This window comes from Neoarius graeffei, chromosome 20, assembly GCF_027579695.1.
Source record: "Neoarius graeffei isolate fNeoGra1 chromosome 20, fNeoGra1.pri, whole genome shotgun sequence".
NCBI lineage: Eukaryota > Metazoa > Chordata > Actinopteri > Siluriformes > Ariidae > Neoarius > Neoarius graeffei.
In genome coordinates this window covers 5,993,610-6,018,350 of record NC_083588.1, presented here as the reverse complement: position 1 = coordinate 6,018,350, position 24,741 = coordinate 5,993,610, and the positions used below count along the sequence as shown (strand labels likewise).

At 43.5% G+C, this 24,741-nt stretch overlaps 1 protein-coding gene across 5 annotated transcripts in view; it reads right to left on the bottom strand.

Annotated features, from left to right (window-relative positions):
• unc5a (unc-5 netrin receptor A) overlaps positions 1-24,741 on the bottom strand; it is a 404,105-nt gene that overhangs the window by 161,253 nt on the left and 218,111 nt on the right. For all 5 annotated transcript variants that reach the window (XM_060901162.1, XM_060901164.1, XM_060901165.1 and 2 more), the window contains exon 2: positions 21,349-21,570. In XM_060901162.1, the coding sequence (XP_060757145.1) occupies positions 21,349-21,570 (222 nt within the window). The remainder of the gene's footprint in view (positions 1-21,348; positions 21,571-24,741) is intronic.

Below are 24,741 nucleotides of genomic sequence, written 5' to 3'. Positions count from 1 at the left end.
AAGGGGATGTCTCACAGTGGTAAACATGGCCTTGTCCCAACTTTTTTGAGATGTGTTGTTGTCATGAAATTTAAAATCACCTAATTTTTCTCTTTGAATGATACATTTTCTCAGTTTAAACATTTGATATGTCATCTATGTTCTATTCTGAATAAAATATGGAATTTTGAAACTTCCACATCATTGCATTCCGTTTTTATTTACAATTTGTACTTTGTCCCAACTTTTTTGGAATTGGGGTTGTACCATTAGAACACTGGAGTGATAGTTGCTGGAAATGGGCCTCTATACACCTATGGAGATATTGCACCAAAAACCAGACATTTGCAGCTAGAATAGTCATTTACCACATTAGCAATGTATAGAGTGGATTTCTGATTAGTTTAAAGTGATCTTCATTGAAAAGAACAGTGCTTTTCTTTCAAAAATAAGGACATTTCAAAGTGACCCCAAACTTTTGAACAGTAGTGTATAAATAGTAAGCTACAAGTAATATGCCAAGCAAACTTAAAGTATAACAAGTAAACTAGTGAAATAACCAACGTTTATAACAGTATACTTAAAGTATACAATAATAAACTAAAAATAGGGACTCGAAGTATATAACTAGTACAATGGCAGTATATCGATAAGTGTACTTGTGGTATACTTTAAGCATACAGTACGAGAGGGATATACCAAGTACATTGATAGTATATACAGTTGCGCTTGAAAGTTTGTGAACCCTTTAGAATTTTCTATATTTCTGCATAAGTATGACCTAAAACATCATCAGATTTTCACACAAGCCCTAAAAGTAGATAAAGAGAACCCAGTTAAACAAATGAAACAAAAATATTATACTTGGTCATTTATTTATTGAGGAAAATGATCCAATATTACATATCTGTGAGTGGCAAAAGTATGTGAACCTTTGCTTTCAGTATCTGGTGTGACCCCCTTGTGCAGCAATAACTGCAACTAAACGTTTGCGGTAACTGTTGATCAGTCCTGCACACCGGCTTGGAGGAATTTTAGCCCGTTCCTCCGTACAGAACAGCTTCAACTCTGGGATGTTGGTGGGTTTCCTCACATGAACTGCTCGCTTCAGGTCCTTCCACAACATTTCAATTGGATTAAGGCCAGGACTTTGACTTGGCCATTCCAAAACATTAACTTTATTCTTCTTTAACCATTCTTTGGTAGAACGACTTGTGTGCTTAGGGTCATTGTCTTGCTGCATGACCCACCTTCTCTTGAGATTCAGTTCATGGACAGATGTCCTGACATTTTCCTTAAGAATTCACTTGTATAATTCAGAATTCATTGTTCCATCAATGATGGCAAGCCGTCCTGGCCCAGATGCAGCAAAACAGGCCCAAACCATCATACTACCACCACCATGTTTCACAAATGGGATAAGGTTCTTATGCTGGAATGCAGTGTTTTCCTTTCTCCAAACATAACGCTTATCATTTAAACCAAAAAGTTCTATTTTGGTCTCATCCGTCCACAAAACATTTTTCCAATAGCCTTCTGGCTTGTCCACGTGATCTTTAGCAAACTGCAGATGAGCAGCAATATTCTTTTTGGACAGCAGTGGCTTTCTCCTTGCAACCCTACCATGCACACCATTGTTGTTCAGTGTTCTCCTGACGGTGGACTCATGAACATTAACATTAGCCAATGTGAGAGAGGCCTTCAGTTGCTTAGAAGTTACCCTGGGGTCCTTTGTGACCTCGCCGACTATTACACGCCTTGCTCTTGGAGTGATCTTTGTTGGTCGACCACTCCTGGGGAGGGTAAGAATGGTCTTGAATTTCCTCCATTTGTACACAATCTGTCTGACTGTGGATTGGTGGAGTCCAAATTCTTTAGAGATGGTTTTGTAACCTTTTTCCAGCCAGATGAGCACCAACAATGCTTTTTCTGAGATCCTCAGAAATCTCCTTTGTTCGTGCCATGATACACTTCCACAAACATGTGTTGTGAAGATCAGACTTTGATAGATCCCTGTTCTTTAAATAAAACAGGGTGCCCACTCACACCTGATTGTCATCCCATTGATTGAAAACACCTGACTCGAATTTCACCTTCAAATTAACTGCTAATCCTAGAGGTTCACATACTTTTGCCACTCACAGATATGTAATATTGGATGATTTTCCTCAATAAAAAAATGACCAAGTATAATATTTTTGTCTCATTTGTTTAACTGGGTTCTCTTTATCTACTTTTAGGACTTGTGTGAAAATCTGATGATGTTTTAGGTCATATTTATGCAGAAATATAGAAAATTCTAAAGGGTTCACAAACTTTCAAGCACCACTGTAGATGAATGTACTTGTTGTATACTTTAAAGTGTACTTTTGCAAACTTAAAATGAACTTTAAAGTATACTTTTATAAACTTGAAATGTTCCAATTTAGTCCGAAAAAGTATTAAATTTGTATACTTTCTAGGACACTAAAAGTACATGGTCTGTAGTATACTTGCTATACTTATACTGATGCATACTTAATAAAATGAACTTTAAGTATACTACTTTTTGCGAAGGGATACTATGATCCAAAGTGTTTTATTCCTCCGACACCAGGTTAGTAAAGTTCACACTTTATATCATACTACTAGATGGACTTTGGATCCATTTTCTCTGACTGCTGTGCATCTCCGAATGCTTTTTTGTTGCAGAAAGATGTCATCCTGCTTGCTTGTGAACATCAGCAATGAGCAACTGAAAAAAAATCTGAGCTCAAAACATGACTTACGCGAAACCGTCTCATCTCATCTCATTATCTCTAGCCGCTTTATCCTTCTACAGGGTCGCAGGCAAGCTGGAGCCTATCCCAGCTGACTACGGGCGAAAGGCGGGGTACACCCTGGACAAGTCGCCAGGTCATCACAGGGCTGACACATAGACACAGACAACCATTCACATTCACACCTACGCTCAATTTCGAGTCACCAGTTAACCTAACCCGCATGTCTTTGGACTGTGGGGGAAACCGGAGCACCCGGAGGAAACCCACGTGGACACGGGGAGAACATGCAAACTCCACACAGAAAGGCCCTCGCCGGCCACGGGGCTCGAACCCGGACCTTCTTGCTGTGAGGCGACAGCGCTAACCACTACACCACCGTGCCGCCCTACGCGAAACTGTATCTGTCACAAAACATTATGTTTGCATACACTGCAAGTACCATTTGATCTGGAAGACCTGCATTGACCAAACATTTTCGAGGTTTAAAAATGTAAGTCCACAGAGCGCTGCCATGCCTTCAGGGTAGTGTTGCCTTCTGAGAGTGTTTCATCAACAGTATAATATGAGGCAAAAAGAAACCAAGATGTACAAATGCGGAGCAAAGTCAATACATAGTGCACGCTGCATCCTGCCCTAGAGGCAGCTGGGCCTTTAGGTCACTTGGTAGGGTGTTGGATTATGATGTGCATTGGCTCTGCTCCAAGAAATCTTGCATTACACAGTTGAGATGACCCAGATCAACATCTGCTGATGGCTATCGGCCAGAACATACTACCTAGGAACCCACTTTCTATTAGCACTACGTACTACTACACTATCCTTTCGGCCATCTCCAGTGCAGGAGTCGCCCAACCTCATGGAGGGCCCTGCGCGGAAGAATGATTTGTTCAGAAGGTTTGCAAAATGAACCAGAGGTTATCCAATTAACCTTCAATAGAGCATGGTTTGCCTCTCCCTGATTTAAGCACAATACTTCTGCTTTTCCTTTCCCTCCCCTCTTCTTGTGATTACTTTGTTTTCCCTGAATGTGTGCACCGGTTCCTTGTTTCTCCTTAATTAATCTGTGTACTCGGACTCTGCATTTCCCTTTATCTTCGCAAAGTCTGACCATGCATTCACTATTCATTCTGACCCAAGAGCTTGTGCCATTGTGTTTCGCAGGGTTTCTTTGGATGCTTCCACTGAATCAGTTTGATATATTTTGGTTTGCTATTTGATTTGGTTTCATTTGGCTACACATAATAACAAATTAAAAAAAAAAAAAACTTTTGATCTTACATAAATTGGTCAGAAATACTGCAGCAGAAAACAGGAAACAAACTTTCGTGGAGACGTAACTAAATTCACCTCAAATCCGAGCCCACCTTAATGAATGCTTTTTTATGACTCAGGATGCAACCAAGATGTTTGGTTCCCAGCCAGCAAAACTTTCCATACTTAAAAAGTCTAATAAGTGTGTTTTTAATATCGCTTATTTGAATTTTCTTCTGGTCGTACTGTAATTTAAACAAAGAAAGAGTTTTATAAAGTTTTCGAAGTTTCATAAAATGGAGTCTTCTGCTGTGATCTTGATCCTTCACTCTGTAAGTGCAGGAATAAGAAGGATGAGGCGAGACTGTCCGAGAGAGACGTCTCAATGCTGAACCCCCAACGGTCATGTTTAATCAAAGAGATGAGAGTCGAGATGGACTTAATTACACTGTTCAGAAAGAGTGGACAGGCCAGCAATAGCGCTCTTCAAATTTCAGAGAATTTCTGATCATTCCACACTCTTCATACATGCTCTTGCTTGCCTCGCAACCAAGACTTACCTTCCGGAATGAAAAATCTATAATAAAAAAAAAAAAAAACATAAATGTCTTTTTCATGAACAAATTCTTCACAATTGTAGCTTCCTCTGCAACCAGTGGGTGGCTGGAGGGGGGCATTTATTACCTCGCCCGCTGCGGAGTAAGTGGGGCGAGGTATTGTTTTCGGACAGATTTCTTTGTTTTTTTTTGTTAACAATATTCCGGGAAAACGGCTGGACCAATCTTCATGAAACTTTCAGGATAGGTGGGCATTGGTCTCAAATAGAACCTCCAACATTTTGAGGGTCATCCGGTCAAAGTCACCAAAAAGGTCAAAATCGTTTTTATTGTGGCTACTGCCTCATATAGAGGCGCTAGCCACTACATCATCGTGCTGTAAGAATGTCAGAGTGTAACGATCGTGCACTGTGCATGCGCATACACGTGTTCTGATTAAAATGGCCGGTGAGCGTATACCGGTACAATTCGGTTCACCATTTGAAATAAACGGACTAGACTCAAGAAATGACTTTCAGACATGTTTCTGCTTATTACAGAGGGAAAGTGCGTTCCACTGAGCTCTAGCGCCGGGCCATTTCCAGGAAATAAGAGTTTGGGTCGTGGCGACAGTGTGTGTATGTCAGCCTCGGTTCGGAGGTTTCATTTTCGAAAACTGTAAGAGGTAAGAGTAGAATAATATAAAGTACACACACTTGGTATATTTTACTTCTGTGATTTTTAAATTGTTCACTTTTGGATTATGCTTCATTTTTGTGGCTCCTACCTCATAGAGTAAATATATATGCTATATTTACTGTATGGACATGGGATCAGAAGCGGTAGCCACATGGACCCATAGGGTACCTATTTTTTTCGCGGTATCTTCCTTCATATCATAAGTGCTACCGGGCGAGGTTTGTTTTGCCTGGCAACGCTTGTTTTTACTGGCATGGCTTGAGGGTCGTCTCAATGCAAATCAATCCAAAGGGTTTCTGACTGATCGTGCTTATCCAACAATGAAACCTTTCTATGGTGAGAGGCGGGGTCTCTTCCAGGATGACTCCGCCCCATTTATATGCCACAAGGGCTCACTGAATCGTCTGATGAAGATGAAAATGACGGACCTCATCAACTATGGCTGTCACAATCACCAGATCTCAACCCTGTTGAACATCTTTGAGAGATTTTGAAGCAACTTGCTACGCCAGGATCAGACAAATGGGCCTTGGAGTGGGACATGATCGAAAGAACAGCGATGTGGCTCCAGGATGTCCAATTTTTTTGGATTTTCTCACCAAGTTTGATAACTCGGGGCGGCACGGTGGTGTAGTGGTTAGCGCTGTCGCCTCACAGCAAGAAGGTCCGGGTTCGAGCCCCGTGGCCGGTGAGGGCCTTTCTGTGTGGAGTTTGCATGTTCTCCCCGTGTCCGCGTGGGTTTCCTCCGGGTGCTCCGGTTTCCCCCACAGTCCAAAGACATGCAGGTTAGGTTAACTGGTGACTCTAAATTGACCGTAGGTGTGAATGTGAGTGTGAATGGTTGTCTGTGTCTATATGTCAGCCCTGTGATGACCTGGCGACTTGTCCAGGGTGTACCCCGCCTTTCGCCCGTAGTCAGCTGGGATGGGCTCCAGCTTGCCTGCGACCCTGTAGAACAGGATAAAGTGGCTAGAGATAATGAGATGAGATGAGATGAGTTTGATAACTCCTACTGTGTGCGTCTTGAAGCCATGATTAACAATTTCTTGACCCTCCTCCACGATGACACACAAGGATGTGAACGATGACTGGTTGGGGTCAAACTTGTAGTGTTGCCAGTCTCCCAGCAAAGACAGGGCGAGAATTTATGGCACCATGACTGCCTCATCTGACATTGTGACCATCGTGAAAGACAAAAATATCATGTCATTTGATCTCAGCATTCGCCGTGATGTTTTTCCCAAACATCAATGAAACGCTACTCATTTAATTTTACTAATTTAGTGTTACTTGTTTCCTCTTTTCTCTTGTGAGGTTTTCAACAGACACAAAACAGAAATCTGGACTGGAGCGTTTTAGATCTTGTTTTTTGAAAGAAGGCCAATATTGCACTGTTGTGATCAGTCAGACTGATAAACTCCCAGAGAAAGGAAAGGGAAAGGATTTCTGCTCAGTTAGAATGTCCTTGATTTCCAACAAACACACTTTGTCATGAGCAGTATTTATGAAAGTGGCCTTTAAAAGAGAATCAACACTTTTGTTAACTCTGACTTATTAACTTTACTCATTAAAATGACAGGCTCTTTAGGTCAATGCAATGTGCAAAAGAAACCCGAACTTAATTATGATAAACAGATCATTTATTAACAAAACTGCTGCACAGAAAGTAATCAGAAAATTAGATATCTCTTTTCAAGTCGGCTGGATTTGTGGTATAAAAGGCTTGTTTTTGACGCTTTACATCGAAAAATCTCTGACATGACATCACTCAGCACCAGATCACACTTGAAACAAGCTCCTGACCCATCTGGATCTTTACCTATCCTCTTGTTGGGTAATTATGCAAGAAGTAATGACTTCATGATGGGTAATTATTCTTACCCATTCAAATCCCATGCCAGCCATCCTGATGCCTAGAAGATAATGTTCCATCAGGACCCTCCCCCTGCCATTTTCAGCTCCTGTTTCGTACTTGACTGTACTTCTGTCCTTCTAAGCCCATGTTTACATTAGACCGTATCAGCGGATCATCAGATTAACGTTTTTAAAACGATTAGTGTGCACACAGCAACACCAATACACGATTTGCGTGCACACAGCAATACCAATACATGGATACGCTCGGCTCCGCAGGCATCCTGCGCTCCAAATCACTCCGCCCTGAACAGCGAGTGCCCTCTGGAGGGTGCACACTCCGGCCTTGCGCAGCTCACAGAGCACGCGAGTGAAGTGAACAAGCTGTGATTCGGGACTGAGCCGCTGTGTGTGTGATCCCAGCGCATATCACTTACCACTTGCAAGTGGAACGATGGCAAGCCTAAAGACAATCATAACTACACAATGGGCAGTATTTGCATCAGTATTTGCAGTATTTTCATACTTTTATACTCTTTAATGAAAGGTGATACAAGGCGGAAGTCCGCGCCGTTTTTCAGCAGTCGCGTCACATGACCAACGCCAGCGAATCAGGAAGGTGGATGTCACAGTGATGTTGTCCAATGAGACGCCAGCTAGAGCTCAGCACAGTGTATCCGCGTATTCTGAATGTTTACACAGCACCGGAGCTGACACGATCTGGATTGAATACGTGGACGCTGGCGGATTCCCGTTTCCCGGCGGTTTAATGTAAATGGACAGTGCATCCGCAAAGAAAACGAGACAGATACAGTCTAATGTAAATGTAGCCTAAGGCCTACAAGCTTTTGTGATCATCAGGATCCTACTCTTGCCAACCTGAGGGCCATAAGCTTGTGCCACACCTGTATCCTTACATATCATCTTGATGCATCCTGCTGTTGGACAATAATTACTCTTGATCTATTTGAATGTTATACCACTCATGAACAGGCCCTCGCTATAATGCTCCAATTCAGATCATTCTTATGGCTCTTTCTGAGTCCCTTGCCCCATCTAGCTCCCATCTTGAGGCCAACAAACTCCTGCCTCATCTACTTCTGAGTTATGCCATCATGAGGTCAACAAGCTCCTGCCCTATCTAACTCCGAGTCCTGCCATCATGAGGCCAATAAGCTCTTGCCCCATCTACTGAATCCTGCCATCATGAGGTGAACAAGCTCCTGCCCTATCTAACTCCGAGTCCTGCCATCATGAGGCCAATAAGCTCTTGCCCCATCTAATTCTGAATCCTGCCATCATGAGGTCAACAAGCTCCAAGCCCATCTAACTCTAAGTCCTGCCATCATGAGGTCAACAAGCTCCTGCCCTATCTAACTCCGAGTCCTGCCATCATGAGGCCAGTAAGCTCTTGCCCCATCTACTGAATCCTGCCATCATGAGGTGAACAAGCTCCTGCCCTATCTAACTCCGAGTCCTGCCATCATGAGGCCAATAAGCTCTTGCCCCATCTAATTCTGAATCCTGCCATCATGAGGTCAACAAGCTCCAAGCCCATCTAACTCTAAGTCCTGCCATCATGAGGTCAACAAGCTCCTGGCCCATCTAACTCCGAGTCCTGCCATTATGAAGTCAACAAGCTCCTGCCCTGTTTACTTCCAAATTATGCCATCATGAGGTCAACAAGCTCCTACTCCATGTAATTCCTAATCCTGCCACCCTGAAGCCAACAAATTCCTGCCATCATCAGGCCAACAAACTCCTGCCCCATCTAATTCCTACTCCTGCCAGCCTGAGGGCAACAATCTCCTGTCCCATCTAATTCCTACTCCTGCCATCCTGAAGCCAACAAGCTGAAGTTCCAATCACACCCATCCTGAGGTCATCAAGTTCCTGCTCAATTCAAATCATACTCCTGCCATCTTCTGCTTCCACTCTGATCCCACCTTTGTCATTTGGAGTCCAACAGGTTCCTGATCTTTCTTCACTGATTGACTGCTGACTGTGATTTTTCCTTTCACAACAATGCACAGATTCCAGAGATTATCATGCTGTTATCATTATTATTTGCCATTACCTTATATTCCCAATAAACTGGATTTCCCTGATTATCGAGATTAAAAATAATCCACAATTCACAAAGCCAGGCAAAGGAGAGTAGGCTCTTCCTATGGCATCTCAAGATTTCTTTCCCCTGTGCACCATCCTATGGAGGTTTCCTCACCAGTTCTCCCACTGGCTTGCTCACCATTGGTACGGTAAAGGCCCTCATGGCTGCAAACTTGCTTTGAAACAATCTGTTCGGCTATGAAGATAAAACTCTATGAGAAGTATCTCTTTCTCATCTCATCAAAGCGTCCCGTCTCTGGATGCGAGGAGTAAAAAAAAAAAAACAAAACATACCCGTCTCTGGATGCGAGAAAATTATTGTCATTACGAAATTATATCAAAGTCAAGAAATCTGTTCTGTAGGAACTTAACTAATTTATTTGATAAATGTGCTGCATTTTGATTTTGAATTGACAAGTATGAACAAAAAATTCATGCCTGAAATCCCGAACAAATGAATCTAAATTAAGCGGTGCAGAGCGAATGTGGAATCTCTAATTAGGAGATAAGATCTTCGACAACATTCAATTAGAACCTGCATTTAATATTCATTACTCTTTCTGAGCAACACACTCTGCCATACTCTCTGTAAAGAGACGCTTATTTGGCTTGTTTGCTTTTTTTCTTGCTATGCAAAGTGCCATGTTGGCTGAACACGCACGGTGCGATACAAGCTCGAGACGTTCTCAGGTATGACAGATTGTAGAAGATCAGAGTGGCTCTGCAAAAGGGGGAAAAAAAAAGAAAACCCTGATAATGTTTGAAAGACACTCGAAACGATTTCAGCACGATAACATGACCGAGCGTAATGTGTGCGAGCCTCGGCAGAAGGAAAAGCATCTTGAACGAACACCTGAGGTGCTAGCCGGATGATGGGTAATTACACCTGGAGTGGAACGAGGGCTGTGCAGGCCTAATTCACGCAAATATGCTGTCAGCATCGATTCCTCTCTGGGTGGATATGTCTTCATCAGGGTCTTGTCTTGAGATTATCTCATCATCCTATTTGGTAGATTGTATGCTCTGTAAAAACAACATCCTCAGCAGGTGCTCAGATTGAGAGATTCTAGCGGAGCGGTGATGGAAAGTGATAGACGATGTGGTGAGAATCAGTATTGGCAATTTATTCCACAGACACAGACACTTTATTAGGTACACCTCTCCACTTGCTGTTTGATGCAGCTCTCGAATCAACTGATCCCTTGATGCATAAAATCATGCAGATACAAATCAAGAGCTTCAGCTAATTCATGTTCACAATGTTCAAACATCAGAATGGGAAAAATCGGGATCTCAAAGCGTGACTTTCTTAGCCTGGGCCCGCCCATCCTAAGCGTGACGCAACATGAGGGCCTGTTGCGAGCTTAGTCTGGCCAGGCAAGCTATCTACAGCTCTTCCAAGCTCCCGAAAAACCGGGAACCAATCAACTTTGAGCATCTCCAACGGCCCTGGGTAGAGGCGTGCTCAAGGCAGTAATGTAGTAGAACTGCGACCGGAAGCCATAGATTGTTTACAGAATCTATGCCGGAAGCGCTTCATTCACTAGAAACATTACGAACATGGAGCAAGTTCTCATTGAAAACGGAGCAAAGAGCAGCCCTGGAGGTATTTATTGAAAGGAAGGACGTTTTCGCCTTGCTCCCGACCGGCTTCAGTAAGAGTTTAATCTACCAGTTAGCCCCGTCGCGTCACATACGTCAGAGGAAAGAGTGATGTGATTGGTTTAAGCTTCGTCACAGCCTTTTCTGGCTTCGACCAGTAGCAAACTGAGGCATTTCAGGGAGGCGGGTCAACCACGGGCTCTGGGAAACGGTTGGGCTTAATATCTTGGCCAGACCAATAGCTTGTAGAGCTTTGCAGTCGCGTTAGCCAGACTATGACTTTCTTTCACTGTCGCATGAGTGTTGGTTTGAGCCAGATGGACTGGTTTGAGGAGTTCAGAAACTGCTGATCTCCTGAGGTTTTCACACACAACAGTCTCCATCCACAGAATGGTGTGAAAAGCAAAAGAGTGATTGAGTGAGTGACAGTTCCGTGGGTGGAAACAAACGCCTTGTTGATAGAGCTCAGAGGAAAATGGCCAGATTTGAGGTGGTTCGAGCTGCCAAGAAGGATATAGTAACTCATATAATCGCTCTTTACAACCGTGATGAGCAGAAAAGCATCTCAGCATGCAACAGAAAACAGAACAACACATTGGGTTCCACTCCTGCAGCCAAGAACAGGGATCTTGGAATCAGGAACAAGTTCCTATTAAAGTGGCCAGTGTGTGTGTGGTGTAAACAACATCAACAACACTGTTTACCAACTAATTGAGGTGCTGCGCCTAAAAATAGAGGCTCATCATAAAAATTGAGGAAAACAACTTGCTAAAGCAGCATGTTTAATGCAAAACAAACCCAGGGAGAAGAGACTGCCTGAGGCTCTTGCCGTCTTTCGTTCAGATCAGTCCGACCCTTACTTCTCGCTGTCTCAAAGACCCACAGAGTCCAACTAGCTGATATGATGAAGAGCAAGACTTCTCACTGAGGGATGCCATGTCTGCAGGCATTTCTCCTCCTGAAGAATACCTGACTGCACCAACTAGGCTCCTGTGTTTATGAAGGAGAAGAACTTACCAGTGGAGATGGCTGCCCTTGAATGGGTTGTGCAAAATGGTTTAGTGAAAAAAAAGAGAGAGAGAGCAAAAGGTAACAGGTTGCATTTGAAACGGAAATGAATTGCACCATTAGCAACCTTTGGTGTTCGACCTCTGAATGAGTAGGTGTATACAAACTTTTGACTCGTGCACACTCTATCTATCTATCTATCTATCTATCTATCTATCTATCTATCTATCTATCTATCTATCTATCTATCTATCTATCTATCTATCACTACTGAATTAATTTTGCCATTGGGAAGCCATGGCCTGATGGTGAAAGAAGCAGCTTCGAGACCAAAAGGTCACCGGTTCAATTCCCTGGAACAGCCGGAATGGCTGAAGTGCCCCTGAGCAAGGCACCTGACCCCCAACTGCTCCCCAGGCTCCTCTGGGTCTGTTGTATGTTGTGCCGGATAAGAGCGTCTGCTAAATGTCATTAATGTAATGCAACAGCTAGAATACCAGTCAAAAGTTTGTACACCCCTCTTGCACTTACTCATCAGTGTTTCTGTATTTGGACTATTTTCTACATTGGAGAACAATAATGAAAACATCAAAACTACGACATAACATCTGGAACAGATATGGAATTATGTGGTGAACAAAAAAAAGTGCGAAACAAATATTTCTTTCATATTTTAGATTCTTCAGCGTACCCAGCGTTTCCCTTGATGACGCTTTGCACACTACTGGCGTTATCTTAACTAGCTTCATGAGGTAGTCACGCGGAATGCTTTTCAGTGAACAGGTGTGCCTCGTCAAAAGTTAATTAGTGGATTGATTTATTGCCTTCTTAATGCGTTTGCGATCAGACAGCAAATCGTAAATAATAACAATGCAGTAAATAGCCCTGTTCCACACCACAGCTGTCGTAATCCATATATATGATGTCAAGAACCACGCAACCGTTTCAAGAGAAACGACACCCATCGTTACTTTAAGACATGAAGACGTGTCTTTTAATTCATAAAAATCGTTCGGAAAAAACAGTGAATTCGAAGGTGTGTCCAAACTTTCGACTGGTCCTGTCTATGTCCTGAGAACGAAAGCTCTTGGAACACTGATCAAAACCACAGGCTTATGCATGCGACTCTTCGGCCTTTTCAATGTTTCGGAAAGCTTTGTGTACGTGGAGGAATACAAAGCGACAACAAGGAGCTCCACTGCACCAAACGATGTAGTCATTATCAAGCCTGTTCTTGCCTGTTCTGCCCTCTGGCTACCCCTGCTAGAACAGCAGTAATGGTGTTTCTCGTGTCCAGAAAAAGAAAACAAGTGAGAAACTTGAACTGCTGAGCACAGGCTTTTTTTTTTTTTTTCAGGGTGTGTTGCAGAAGGACACATTGCCATTGGGAGGTCCTGATGACACTGTGTGGAAGATGCATGGAGACATGTTTGGTATTCATCTTAAATGTGTCTCACAAATCAGAGCTGCAGTGCCAAAGATACTCAGTGATGTGTCTAAATCACAACCCAACACATCGCATGAAGAATACAGATTTAAAAAAAAAAAAAATATATATATATATATATATATATATATATATATATATATATATATGGGTGGCACGGTGGTGTAGTGGTTAGCGCTGTCGCCTCACAGCAAGAAGGTCCGGGTTCGAGCCCCGTGGCCGGCGAGGGCCTTTCTGTGCGGAGTTTGCATGTTCTCCCCGTGTCCGCGTGGGTTTCCTCCGGGTGCTCCGGTTTCCCCCACAGTCCAAAGACATGCAGGTTAGGTTAACTGGTGACTCTAAATTGAGCGTAGGTGTGAATGTGAGTGTGAATGGTTGTCTGTGTCTGTGTGTCAGCCCTGTGATGACCTGACGACTTGTCCAGGGTGTACCCCGCCTTTCGCCCGTAGTCAGCTGGGATAGGCTCCAGCTTGCCTGCGACCCTGTAGAACAGGATAAAGCGGCTAGAGATAATGAGATGAGATTTTATATATATATATATATATATATATATATATACAAACAAGTGAAGCTCTATGGAGTTATTTTTCACATGTGAATATAACAAATTTTATCAACCTGTAACTATGACAATGACCTCGGAGTACAAACCTGATCTCATCTCCTCACGATCCTAATTTCTATCCGAGTATTATTTCGATTACGATTCATTTCATGAGTTACGCTCTCAAAGCACACGATTACAACTGGACGCTTTTTGTTTTGAGGTTTTGGCAATTTACCGAAAACGTTGCGTCTACAAGCTACATTTGTAGATATAACCTCGACACATCACAGAGTCATCTGCATACTGAGATGTGCCCAAACTGAATGTGTGAATGATTTGTGAACGTAACACACGAAGCTCAGACACGATTACTCCATTTCTGATACAAGTTACAGATTTGCGAAACTGACGACAAATTTGCGTAAGTTAGAATCGTGCGTAATTACCGTACTTTGGCCATGAAATGAACTCTGTAATTGGCACTTCTTTTGACATTTCATGTTCAAGTGAATGTCAAGTATGCTCTTTTGTAACATATTGAGGGCTGGGCTAAAATGAAAACCTTCGCAAGGTGCATCTCCAAACGAGGAACGTTAACTCTGCAAACCGTAAACGGCACAAATTTCAAATGTACCATGATGAACAAGATCAACTGTGGGCTACTGCTCACTTGCGTATCCCCCGCTGCTCTCGCTTATATCAGAATGCAAGCGATCGAAGGAATAGGACACTTATTATGAATGTTGACTTCAACAAATAATTAACCCTGAAACAAGTAAGTAAAGAGCAGTGTTCTCCACAGGGATTTCAAACAGCATCCTGGGAAACCGTCATTTTGAAATCGTGTTTTGCTTCTTGAAATAGCACCAAAATCCACCTGAAATGTTTCGTAAATACATTTAGTCGGTAAACAGGAAGTCGATGTGCGACAGACCTGAAAATGGTATACATGGTATAGAACCTCAAGCTGAAGTTCGGTACCAAATATCAAGCAGTTGTGATTTGTAGTTGCTGAGAAAAGGGTTATGAAAATTTTGTAAATCCACCCTGTGTGTTTCGTAAATACATTCAGTCGGTAAACAGGAAGTCGATGTGCAACAGACCTGAAAACGGTATACATGGTATAGAACCCCAAGCTGAAGTTTGGTACCAAGTACTAAGTGGCTATGATTTGTGGTTGATGGAAAAAAAGGGTGTTTCGGACATACGGAAATATGGAGATACGGACAGAGGTAAACCAGTATGCACCCCCTCCTTCGGAGCGGGGGTATAAATGAGACAAAAATTTGACACAAATACTGACCAAATTACGAACAGTTCCATCAGTTCATTGTTTTCCCCGCATTACAAAAAGCCTACACATCAACTGCACGTGGCTTGAAGACACCTCATGGTGTTTCGTTTCAATCTCAAACCACAATTATTGTCATAATCAACTTTGTCATTCATTATTTTCTTCTCACATCAGTCCTTGTTATGTTTAATTCCTTACATAATGTCTGATTAATGCCCTGACAGATATTAAACTGTAATTCTATCATTTCACACTACCTTCAGGAGGGAATGCTCGTGAATAGCCAAACTGCCTGGGGCTTGTTGTCATTAGCAGCCAGTGGGATAGTGCTGCATGCTTAATGAGATGTCCTCGTAAACATGACGGCTTTATGGTCCAAATTGTGTTCCTTTAACGACAAAAAACTCAGCTGGCAGGAAGAGGGGCATAACTTGCCATTGACAAACCTCTATTCAAGCAAAAATGAAGGACAGACAAAGGACAAGAGGCTCATCAGGAACGCTGTTAAATTAACGCACCTGGGTCTGTTTGGGAAAAACACGAGGTAATAGACACGCCTGATAAACGACAGGCTCATAAAACAAATGGTTTAATAGGTCCGTGTTACAGACAGGTGACAGTGATGGGGGCAGGTCTCAGCGTCGCCTCCTCATTAACCAGACAGGTTCTTTCTCTCTCTTATTTGGACATCAACTCGACTTAATCATCTATTAATCTCTACACTGGAGGGCTGATGTTTCTTCATCGAGTGATGGACATTATACATCTATCCATCTCACTGTACAGAAGTATCAGCAAATACACAGACATCCACCATCATCCCCTCTCTGAATGCTGATGAGGGTGAGAGAGAGAGAGAGTATCCCTTCTTCGAACATCTGATATAGATCCTGCACAAATACCGGTTCAGTGACCACCGAGAAACCAGCAGATATAAAAAGACAGATTTACCAAAAGAGGAAGGACTCTGTGATCACTGTATGACAGGTCATGCTGAGACAAAGATGTACTTTCAGTCCCCGGGAAGCCAAATCCACGTTCTAATGAGGTCAGAGTTGGGTTTTGAGCCATAATGTGCAGAAAAGTCTGAACTGTTAGTGACTTTCCAATGTCTCCACGTCCTCTGCTTGGATTTCTCCCAGTTCAATTTAAATGTGGCTGCCTTTGCTTGACTCGCCCATATATCCTGAAAGGCCTCTTCAAGTCTGAGCAATCGGGTGAGAGTGAGTGAAATCAAAGTAGTGAGGAAAGCAAACTAGCCGGTGAAGTCCATTTTGTGAGTTCAAGCATACGAGCAAGAGAAAGTAAAGGGAAAGACAACAAACGTGCGAGGGAAAGCAGACGAGTGGAAATCAGCAGACTGGAAAGGGAAAGCTGACTAAGGATGTAAAGCGGACGAAACAAAGACAACACACGAGCAAGTAAAAGCAAACTAGCGAAGGACAGCAGATGAGTGAGGGGAAGCAGACTCGCAAGGGAAAGCAGATGAGGGAGGGAAATCAGACTGGTGCAAAAAAGCAGCCTTGCAAGGGAAAGCAGACTCGCAAGGGAAAGCAGACTAGCAAAAAAAAGCAACCTCGCGAGGGGAAACAGACTCATGAGGGAAAACAGACGAGCAAAAGAAAACAGGCTAGCGAGGGAAAGCAGACTAGTGAAGGGAAACAGACTAGCGAAGGGAAGCAGACTAGCGAGGAAAAGCAGACTAGCAAAAGAAAACAACCTAGTGAGGGGAAACAGACTAGCGAGGGGAAGCAGACTAGAAAAAGAAGGCAGACAAGTAAAGGGAAGCAGACGAGCGAGGGGAAGCAGACGAGCGAGGGGAAGCAAACGAGCGAGGGGAAGCAGACTTGCAAAGGAAAGCAGACTAGCGAGGGGAAGCAGACTAGAAAAAGAAGGCAGACAAGTAAAGGGAAGCAGAATAGCAAGGGGAAGCAGACTAATGAAGGGAAACAGACTAGCGAGGGGAAGCAGACTAGCAAAAGAAAGCAACCAAGCGAGGGGACGCAGACTAGCGAGGGAAAGCAGACTAGCAAAAGAAAGCAGACAAGTAAAGGAAAGTAGACGAGCGAGGGGAAGCAAACGAGCAAGGGGAAGCAGACTTGCAAAGGAAAGCAGACTAGCGAGGGGAAGCAGACTTGCAAAGGAAACCAGACTAGCGAGGGGAAGCAGACTAGCAAAAGAAAGCAACCAAGCGAGGGGATGCAGACTAGCGAGGGAAAGCAGACTAGCAAAAGAAAGCAACCAAGTGAGGGGAAACAGACTAGTGAGGGAAAGCAGACAAACAAAAGAAAGCAGACAAGTAAAGGAAAGTAGACGAGCGAGGGGAAGCAAACGAGCAAGGGGAAGCAGACTTGCAAAGGAAAGCAGACTAGCGAGGGGATGCAGATGAGCGAGGGGAAGCAGACTTGCAATGGAAAGCAGACAAGTAAAGGAAAGCAGACAAGCGAGGGGATGCAGACGGCCAAGGAAAGCAGACTAGCGAGGAGATGCAGACGAGTGAAGGAAAGCAGACTAGCGAGGGGAAGCAGCCATGCGAGGGAAAGCAGACTAGTGAAGGGAAGCAGACCAGTGAGGGGAAGCAGACATGCGAAGAAAAGCAGGCTAGCAAGAGAAAGCAGACAAGTGAAGGGAGACAGACTACTGAAAGAAAGCAGACTCGCAAAAAAAGCAGACTAGTGACGGAAAGTAGGCTAGTGACGAAAAGCAGACAAGAGAAAGACAACAAACTTGCGAATGAAAGCAGGAAAGCAAGCTAAAGAGGGGAAGTAAACTCATGAGAGAAAGCAGAGACGTGAAAGAAAGCCAACTCACAAGTGAAGGCAAACAAAAGAGCGGAAGCAAAGTAGAGCAAGAAAGCAGATGAATCAGGAATGCAAACTAGCAGGAGAACAGGCAAGTGAGGGAAATCAAACTAAAGAGGGAAAGCAAACTCCCAAGAGAAGGAGAAAGAAAGAGACGGGACATGAGTGAAAGAAAGAGTGAGTGAAAATGAACTAGTGAGAGTATTCTAGAATAATAATAATCATAATTCTAGTGTACTTTGGCTCGTGGTTTGATGTCGCCAGGTCTTCCTGGTTGTATCGTCACCTTCCGATGGAAAGGAAACATATTGTCGAGAAATAAAGCCACTCCCCAAACTCGAATAATATCTTTTCTGTGCAATGTGAGGACGGAACACTACAGTTTATCACCAAAACTCTGGCCAATGACTGTCAACGGTTCAAAGCCATGTGCTCCACTGTGAAACTTTGCTCAAAGAGGATACGAGTCAGAAAACACCTTCATCCTTGGACGCAAACCACGAGCCTGGGCAGCACACTGGAGCGTTTACTTACCAAATGGACGAACGGATTTATGATTTCGTGCTGTATGTTTTCAGTATGAATCAATTTTATTGATCGGGTCCGAACGATTCACCATGTGGTGCGTGTTTGATGGCACTGTAATGGAGTATGAAGGTCTATCGTGAGTCCCGTGGCCTCTGATTGGAGCCTTGTGGTAAAAACCGAGGTTAAATGAACAACAGTATGAAGTTGATTTCAGTGATATTTCTGTGTCCTGTGTTCCAGGCTGCGTGCCAAGCAACCAGGAAGCACTGATACAGGACATTTAGACTACGTTCAGACTGCACCATGAAACGACCCATATCCGATTTTTTTGCCCATATGCGACCTGTATCCGATTTGTTATTGACAATCTGAACGACACAGATCCGATTTTTTCACATGCGACCCAGGCCGCTTGGATATGTGGTCCTAAATCCGATGCATATCCGATATTTTCACATGCGACTGCAGTCTGACCGGACAGGTCGCATTCATGAGACCTACACGTCATCAGCAAGAGACAAACGTCACTATTCTGCGTTGGCTAATCCCGCCTCTTTGGTGGAAAACAACAACATTTGTACAGTTTTCAGAATTTAAATAGACTTTTATAGAATTGATCAAGCTAATGGTGGATTTGGTAGGGACCTGGATGTTGATCTGTTAGCCTGATTAAATAAAACAGTTTCTATAACTGATTTATAACTTAAACCATCCTGTATTACAAGGTTATAAGATTGTTCTGGAAATTTCCAGTAATTTGACACCTTCGGTCTCTTTCGATTACGTTCATTATGTCGTATATTGAATATTGTTAGTTTTTTCTTTTTTATCAGACATCTACAACCCTTCGGTCTCGTTAGTCTGCTGCCCACATTAATCAGATTATTGTGCGAGTTCCGCCGCCGCCACAAAAACCACATCGCCAGGTCTCGCCTTATCTCCATAGCAAACTGCACTGGTGTTTCTGCACCTTGAGCCAGCGCTGAGAGAAGTTGCAGAATTCAGCTGGCTATAAACAATCTAAATAAATATTTATAAAAATGTAGAAAAAGTTTATTAATATGACAAAATAAATATGTGCAAATTATTAAGCCTGAATTAAGAGTTTGGTAATACAGCGGCCGCATCCCAAATGACTGCCTACTGAAGCTCGAGTGCACTATATAGAGTTTAAAAATCCATTACTTCCTAGTAACACGTAGTGCACTTATATAGAAATTAGAGAGACATTTAGGAGTCAACCCTCGTTACCAGGCTACACGTTTTCATTTCAGTTCAGAAACAAAAACACACACGAGACCTCGCACTTTAACACTAACCAGATAATTAAACAAAAAAAAAAAAAAGAAATCATTAAACATGAAGAGTGCGCTTTTTTTTTTGTTTACGTATTACGTAGATGTGCTTATTACGTGTCAATTTGCGCATGCGGGACACTTTTGGGTCGTTTTCCGTTCATATTGGAGATTGCATACATACCGGTATAATTGGTAATGTGAACGGCCTAACAAAAAAATCGGATTTCACAACAAATCGGATATGGGTCGTTTCAGGTTGCAGTCTGAACGTAGTGTTATAGAGCATTCATGTTCATGGTGATCTCGATTCAGGCAAATTGACATGAAGAAAGCAACAATCTTCCTTAAACCAATAAGATCCTGATGAGAACTCGTTCCAATGTGGTGGGAAGTAAAACACAGAAAACCAGCCTTGCTGTCAGTGGAAATGAATCACTAACAAGTCAGCAAGCGCAGGCCGTCCACCCACGGACAGGTAGAGCTGAACAAATGATCCTGCTTCTGCCAGCGTCACACAAATCTCCCTGATTAAACCTCTCAGGAATTAAAAAAACTGCTCTTTTGGAAAGACAAGCAGCTCAAATTGTGTCATATTTATTGAAAAACAATGCAGCCTTTTATAACCCTGATAATGCAACATCGCTTCTTTGTTTGGGGAGGACGGGAAAAAAAAGCACCTAAGTTTGCGGATCGGGTACATTGGATAGATCCGTCGTATTATTTATGCCTTTCTTCCGAGGATAAAGCCACTGTCAACGCTAAGCCCGTAACGGCACAAGCCTTCACAACACATTCAAGCAGTCCTAACTGCAAACAAAACCCAAGCTAAGTCTTCTGCACAATAAAGGTTGCAGCCACGGCGTAAATTGGTTTGGAAGAGTGCCGAAGCTTCCTGCTGCTTCTGTCTCCTGAAAGAATGCGTTTCGGAAGAGCGTCCTTCTTTTGTGCACCCGCTTTTTCTTTTGTGTATTGAGTTTCCCGAATGCCGCGGGCCGGATCCATGTTTCTAAACCTCACGCGCACTCCTCCGCTGTTTCCGAGAGCTTCTATGGAGCGTTTTTCGATGGCTAGTCAAGGCGTCAATCACGTTAATCTCGAAGCGGCGCTCGCTGAACGTCCTCCATCCCGACCCAGGAATTGCCTATTTCTGTGTTTAAACAGAGCTCTTGGCCAGACATCAATTTCTCATAATTGGCCTTTTGAAATTCAATCCTGAAGCACTCGTTTTTCAAAACTTCCCACTTTAAAACTCTATTAGGAAACAAACCTGACATTATGATGCATCTTGAGAGAAGTTGAAAGTCTGGCTGCACTATAGAACTGTTTTTTAATGTCACAAGTGATGGAAAAGTAATGCAATTTCACATTATGTGTCTTATAATCCCATCATTCTCCACTAATGCAAGTCTTAAAAAATATAGTTGAAAGCAGGATAATAAGCCCGATAATGTCAGATGACACTCCACTACACTGACAGCAGGAGATGATTTCTCGAACAGATAAATTCAATAAGAACTGGTTTAATTGTTTATTAGGTTTTTTTGAGCACCTGTGAAGAAAAAAGCAGTTCCTGGAATTGAACAGAACTTGTGGAAAAGAAATAGAGAGGAACCTTGGAGAAACTTTTTCATACCTGTCGCTGGATCGACGGTGCGTTCGATCAAATGGTCATCCTGGTGCACCCACTCTCCGTTACACTTGAAGTAGATCTGAGTGGCAGGCGTGGAGCGGCAGGTCAACGTCACCGGCTTGTTCTTTACGATGTAGACGTCATCCGGCTCCACCAGGAAGTGGGGCAGCAGGTCTGAGAAGGCGGCAGGGAGCGGGTGCGTCACCGTCGCCGCGTGCTCTGATCCTGCGATTTGAAAGACAAAAAAAAAAAAGACAAGACAATGAGATTTGTGAATCTGAAAAACGCCTGTTGTGATGAGGGGGCAACGAGCAAGGATAACGAGGGAATCGAATTTGACGCTCAGGAACCCTGCGGCTGATGAGATTGATTCTGCGTGTAACGAGTCACGATGTCCAATCACGACTTGCGAGGCCGGACCTCATGCTAACAATGGATGACGAAATATATGAAATGATGTCCAACAGGAATTACTGCCTGAGTTACTAGATGAGTGTGTTTGGCATTTCTGTGTGTTTAGATCCCTCTATCGTGATGCACACTGTGCATGGGTGTATGCTGGAGAAAAAACCCCAAAACACTGCCAACACACACACGCACGCACGCACGCACGCACGCAGACTTGTTAACAGGCAGAGTAAAAGGTCTATGAGTAGTACGGCCTTGTCAGGCTTGAACAGAAGCCATTCTGAAGCCTTGCTTTGTCTCCGTTGTTAATCACAGGCTTTTAAGATCAGAGCTGATGGACTGCAGGCTATAAATCCCTCTCGTTCGATGACCACGGCACTTCGATGCACAACCACCAGGCTGATATTCCACTGCTCAACCAACAGCACCAACACGGCCGTCTCCGATACGGTTTTGATCACGTCGCTGTGTTCTGATCCCACTGAAGCACAACTACCCACGACTGACAAAGGAGCATCACATCAGATGCTCTTCGTTTCAAGAGCGAGCGATGAGGGATGATGATGAGGCTGTGCTCTGACCCAGCCATGTGTACGTGAGCGATTCTTCTGACAAATGCGCCCTCTTAGTAATTCTGTTGCTTCATTTGTTAGGCACAATGTTTTTCTGCTCCTTGTAATTAAGGATGAATTGCTAATTTATCCCATTCCGCCCACGTTCCAGAACAATCGGGCATCTGCTGCTCGGCGAGTGTGTTTATTTTGCGCTCTCTCCAGAGGTCACTCCAGTCTGTGAAAGCAACTAGCCTTTCGAAGGACTTTGGTGGGAAATTAGGTTTTGGATTCAAAATAGGTTGAAGGGCAAATAAACTTCCGCAAGAAAGACCGTGACGCATTTTTCCACTTTCAACATGCTTCTTTTCAAAATACATCAAGCAAGCCCTGCGATGATCTGGCAACTTGTCCAGGGTGCGTCTATAGTCAGCTGGACCAGGCTCCAGCTTGCCTGCGACCCTGCACAGGATAAGCAGTTGTGGATAATGGATGGATGGATGGATGGATGGATGGATAAAGCAAACTGTTTTGTTTCAATAATATGTGTACACTGATTGGCAAAGTGGAGTGCAGTCGAGAACTGATTCACTTGCCGTAATCTAATACAGCCGAAGAGTCTGCGCTTGTCAAATCTGTGACCTCAGAGGAAGAAACATGGATGAAGAGGCAAGAACGATGCTCGTGATGATTCTGCAAACTGACGTCCAGGTTGTAATCATTTGTGCAGGTACAGGCTATCTGCTGGTACCTCGTATAGTGAAGGCTACATCAAGGGGTGGAGCCTTTTCGTACAAAGCCCCACAGTTATGGAACAGCCCCGCGTGTACGTAGTGTTCAGGACTCGGATACAGTCTCAGCGTTTAAGTCTAGGCTGAAAACATATCTGTTTAGTCAAGCCTTTTGTGAGTAGCTTTATTAGGTAAAGGAGTAGATCTGGAGGGTCCTCAGACTGGGATGTACGGATGCTGTCAGTCCCCCACTCGCTTGCTCACTTGAGTTTGTTGACGGTGTAGTGGCTGCTGCTTTACAGTATGTCCCGGGACTCCTTCATGCCTGTGTTACCTTCTGGCTCTCCCCTTTTACCGTAGTTATGCTGTCATAGTTAGTTTTGCCGGAGTCCCTGCTTGCACTGAGCGCAAAATGTATACTGTTCTTACTCATCAGGTGACACTGGGCATACCCAACAACCCGTGTCCCCCCCCCCCCCCACACTCTGTCTGTCCCCTCCGAGTTACACCTCAATCCTGAGATCGAGATGCTCCTCGGACCTGCCTGATCCATCCTGGTGCCCTACGTCTGGTCTGAGTCTCATCGCATCGCTCCTGTGGAGGACGGCCCCATATAGACAGTTGAAAGTCGCACTTGGAAGACGCTCTGGACACTTACAGTAATGCTTTTATGGCCGAGGACTACACTTAACTTGCTAACCTTAGGACTGCAGTTGTCATGAACAGTTTTGCGCTCAAGTTTCCATCAATGAAGAGTTTATAACATCAACAAAACAGACTTCATGTTAAAACTGTTAAAAATATCATCATCATGTGACAATCTGTTATCACCCAAATGAGGATGGGTTCCCTTTTGAGTCTGGTTCCTCTCGAGGTTTCTTCCTTCTGTTGTCTGAGGGAGTTTTTCCTTGCCACCATCGCCACAGGCTTGATCATTGGGGATAGACTCGGGATAAAATTAGCTCATGTTTAAAGTCACTAAAATTCTGGAAAGCTGCTTTATGACAATGTCTATTGTTGAAAGCGCTCTACAAATAAACTTGTAAAAAAGAAAAACAAATATTTGGCGATTTGCGGTTATCGGAAAAGGGTCAATAGCGGGTTGTTGGAAAACTCTGGAGATACTGGAGACTCCTTAAAAAAATCAAAATCTGATCAACGATGACGCGTATCGTTCTGTGAGTGTCAGTCGTTCTCTAAGGCTACATCCACACGACAACGGCAACGAGATGTTATTTAAAAATATATCGCGTCCAAATGGGCAACGATCAGTAAAATATCAGGTCCATATGGCAATGCAACGCTTGCTGAAAACGATGCAATACACATGCCACACCTCTAGGGGCGCTGTAAGACAGTCCCTTCGGAGACACCAGAACAATAGAAGAAGTAAGGACGCATGCGCATAAACTATTATGCGCGAGACTTCATATTAGCCACAAAGTCAGGAAAATCTGTTCGTAAAATTACATTATAATGACCAAATACAATGAAAAGTATTTTTCCAGTCTCACCTGTGAAAGGTAATCCCATGTGATCTCGTTTGGACGGCAAACCTGTCGGTACAGTTAAACGCAGCTAATCTTTATTCTCCGCTTTGACCTATCCAATATGGCGGTGAGGATGACGTATGATTCTACGCGGAAGGCGGCGTCTTTAATGGTCTGGAATAAATTGAATGCTACACGTTGATGGATTAATTTGTT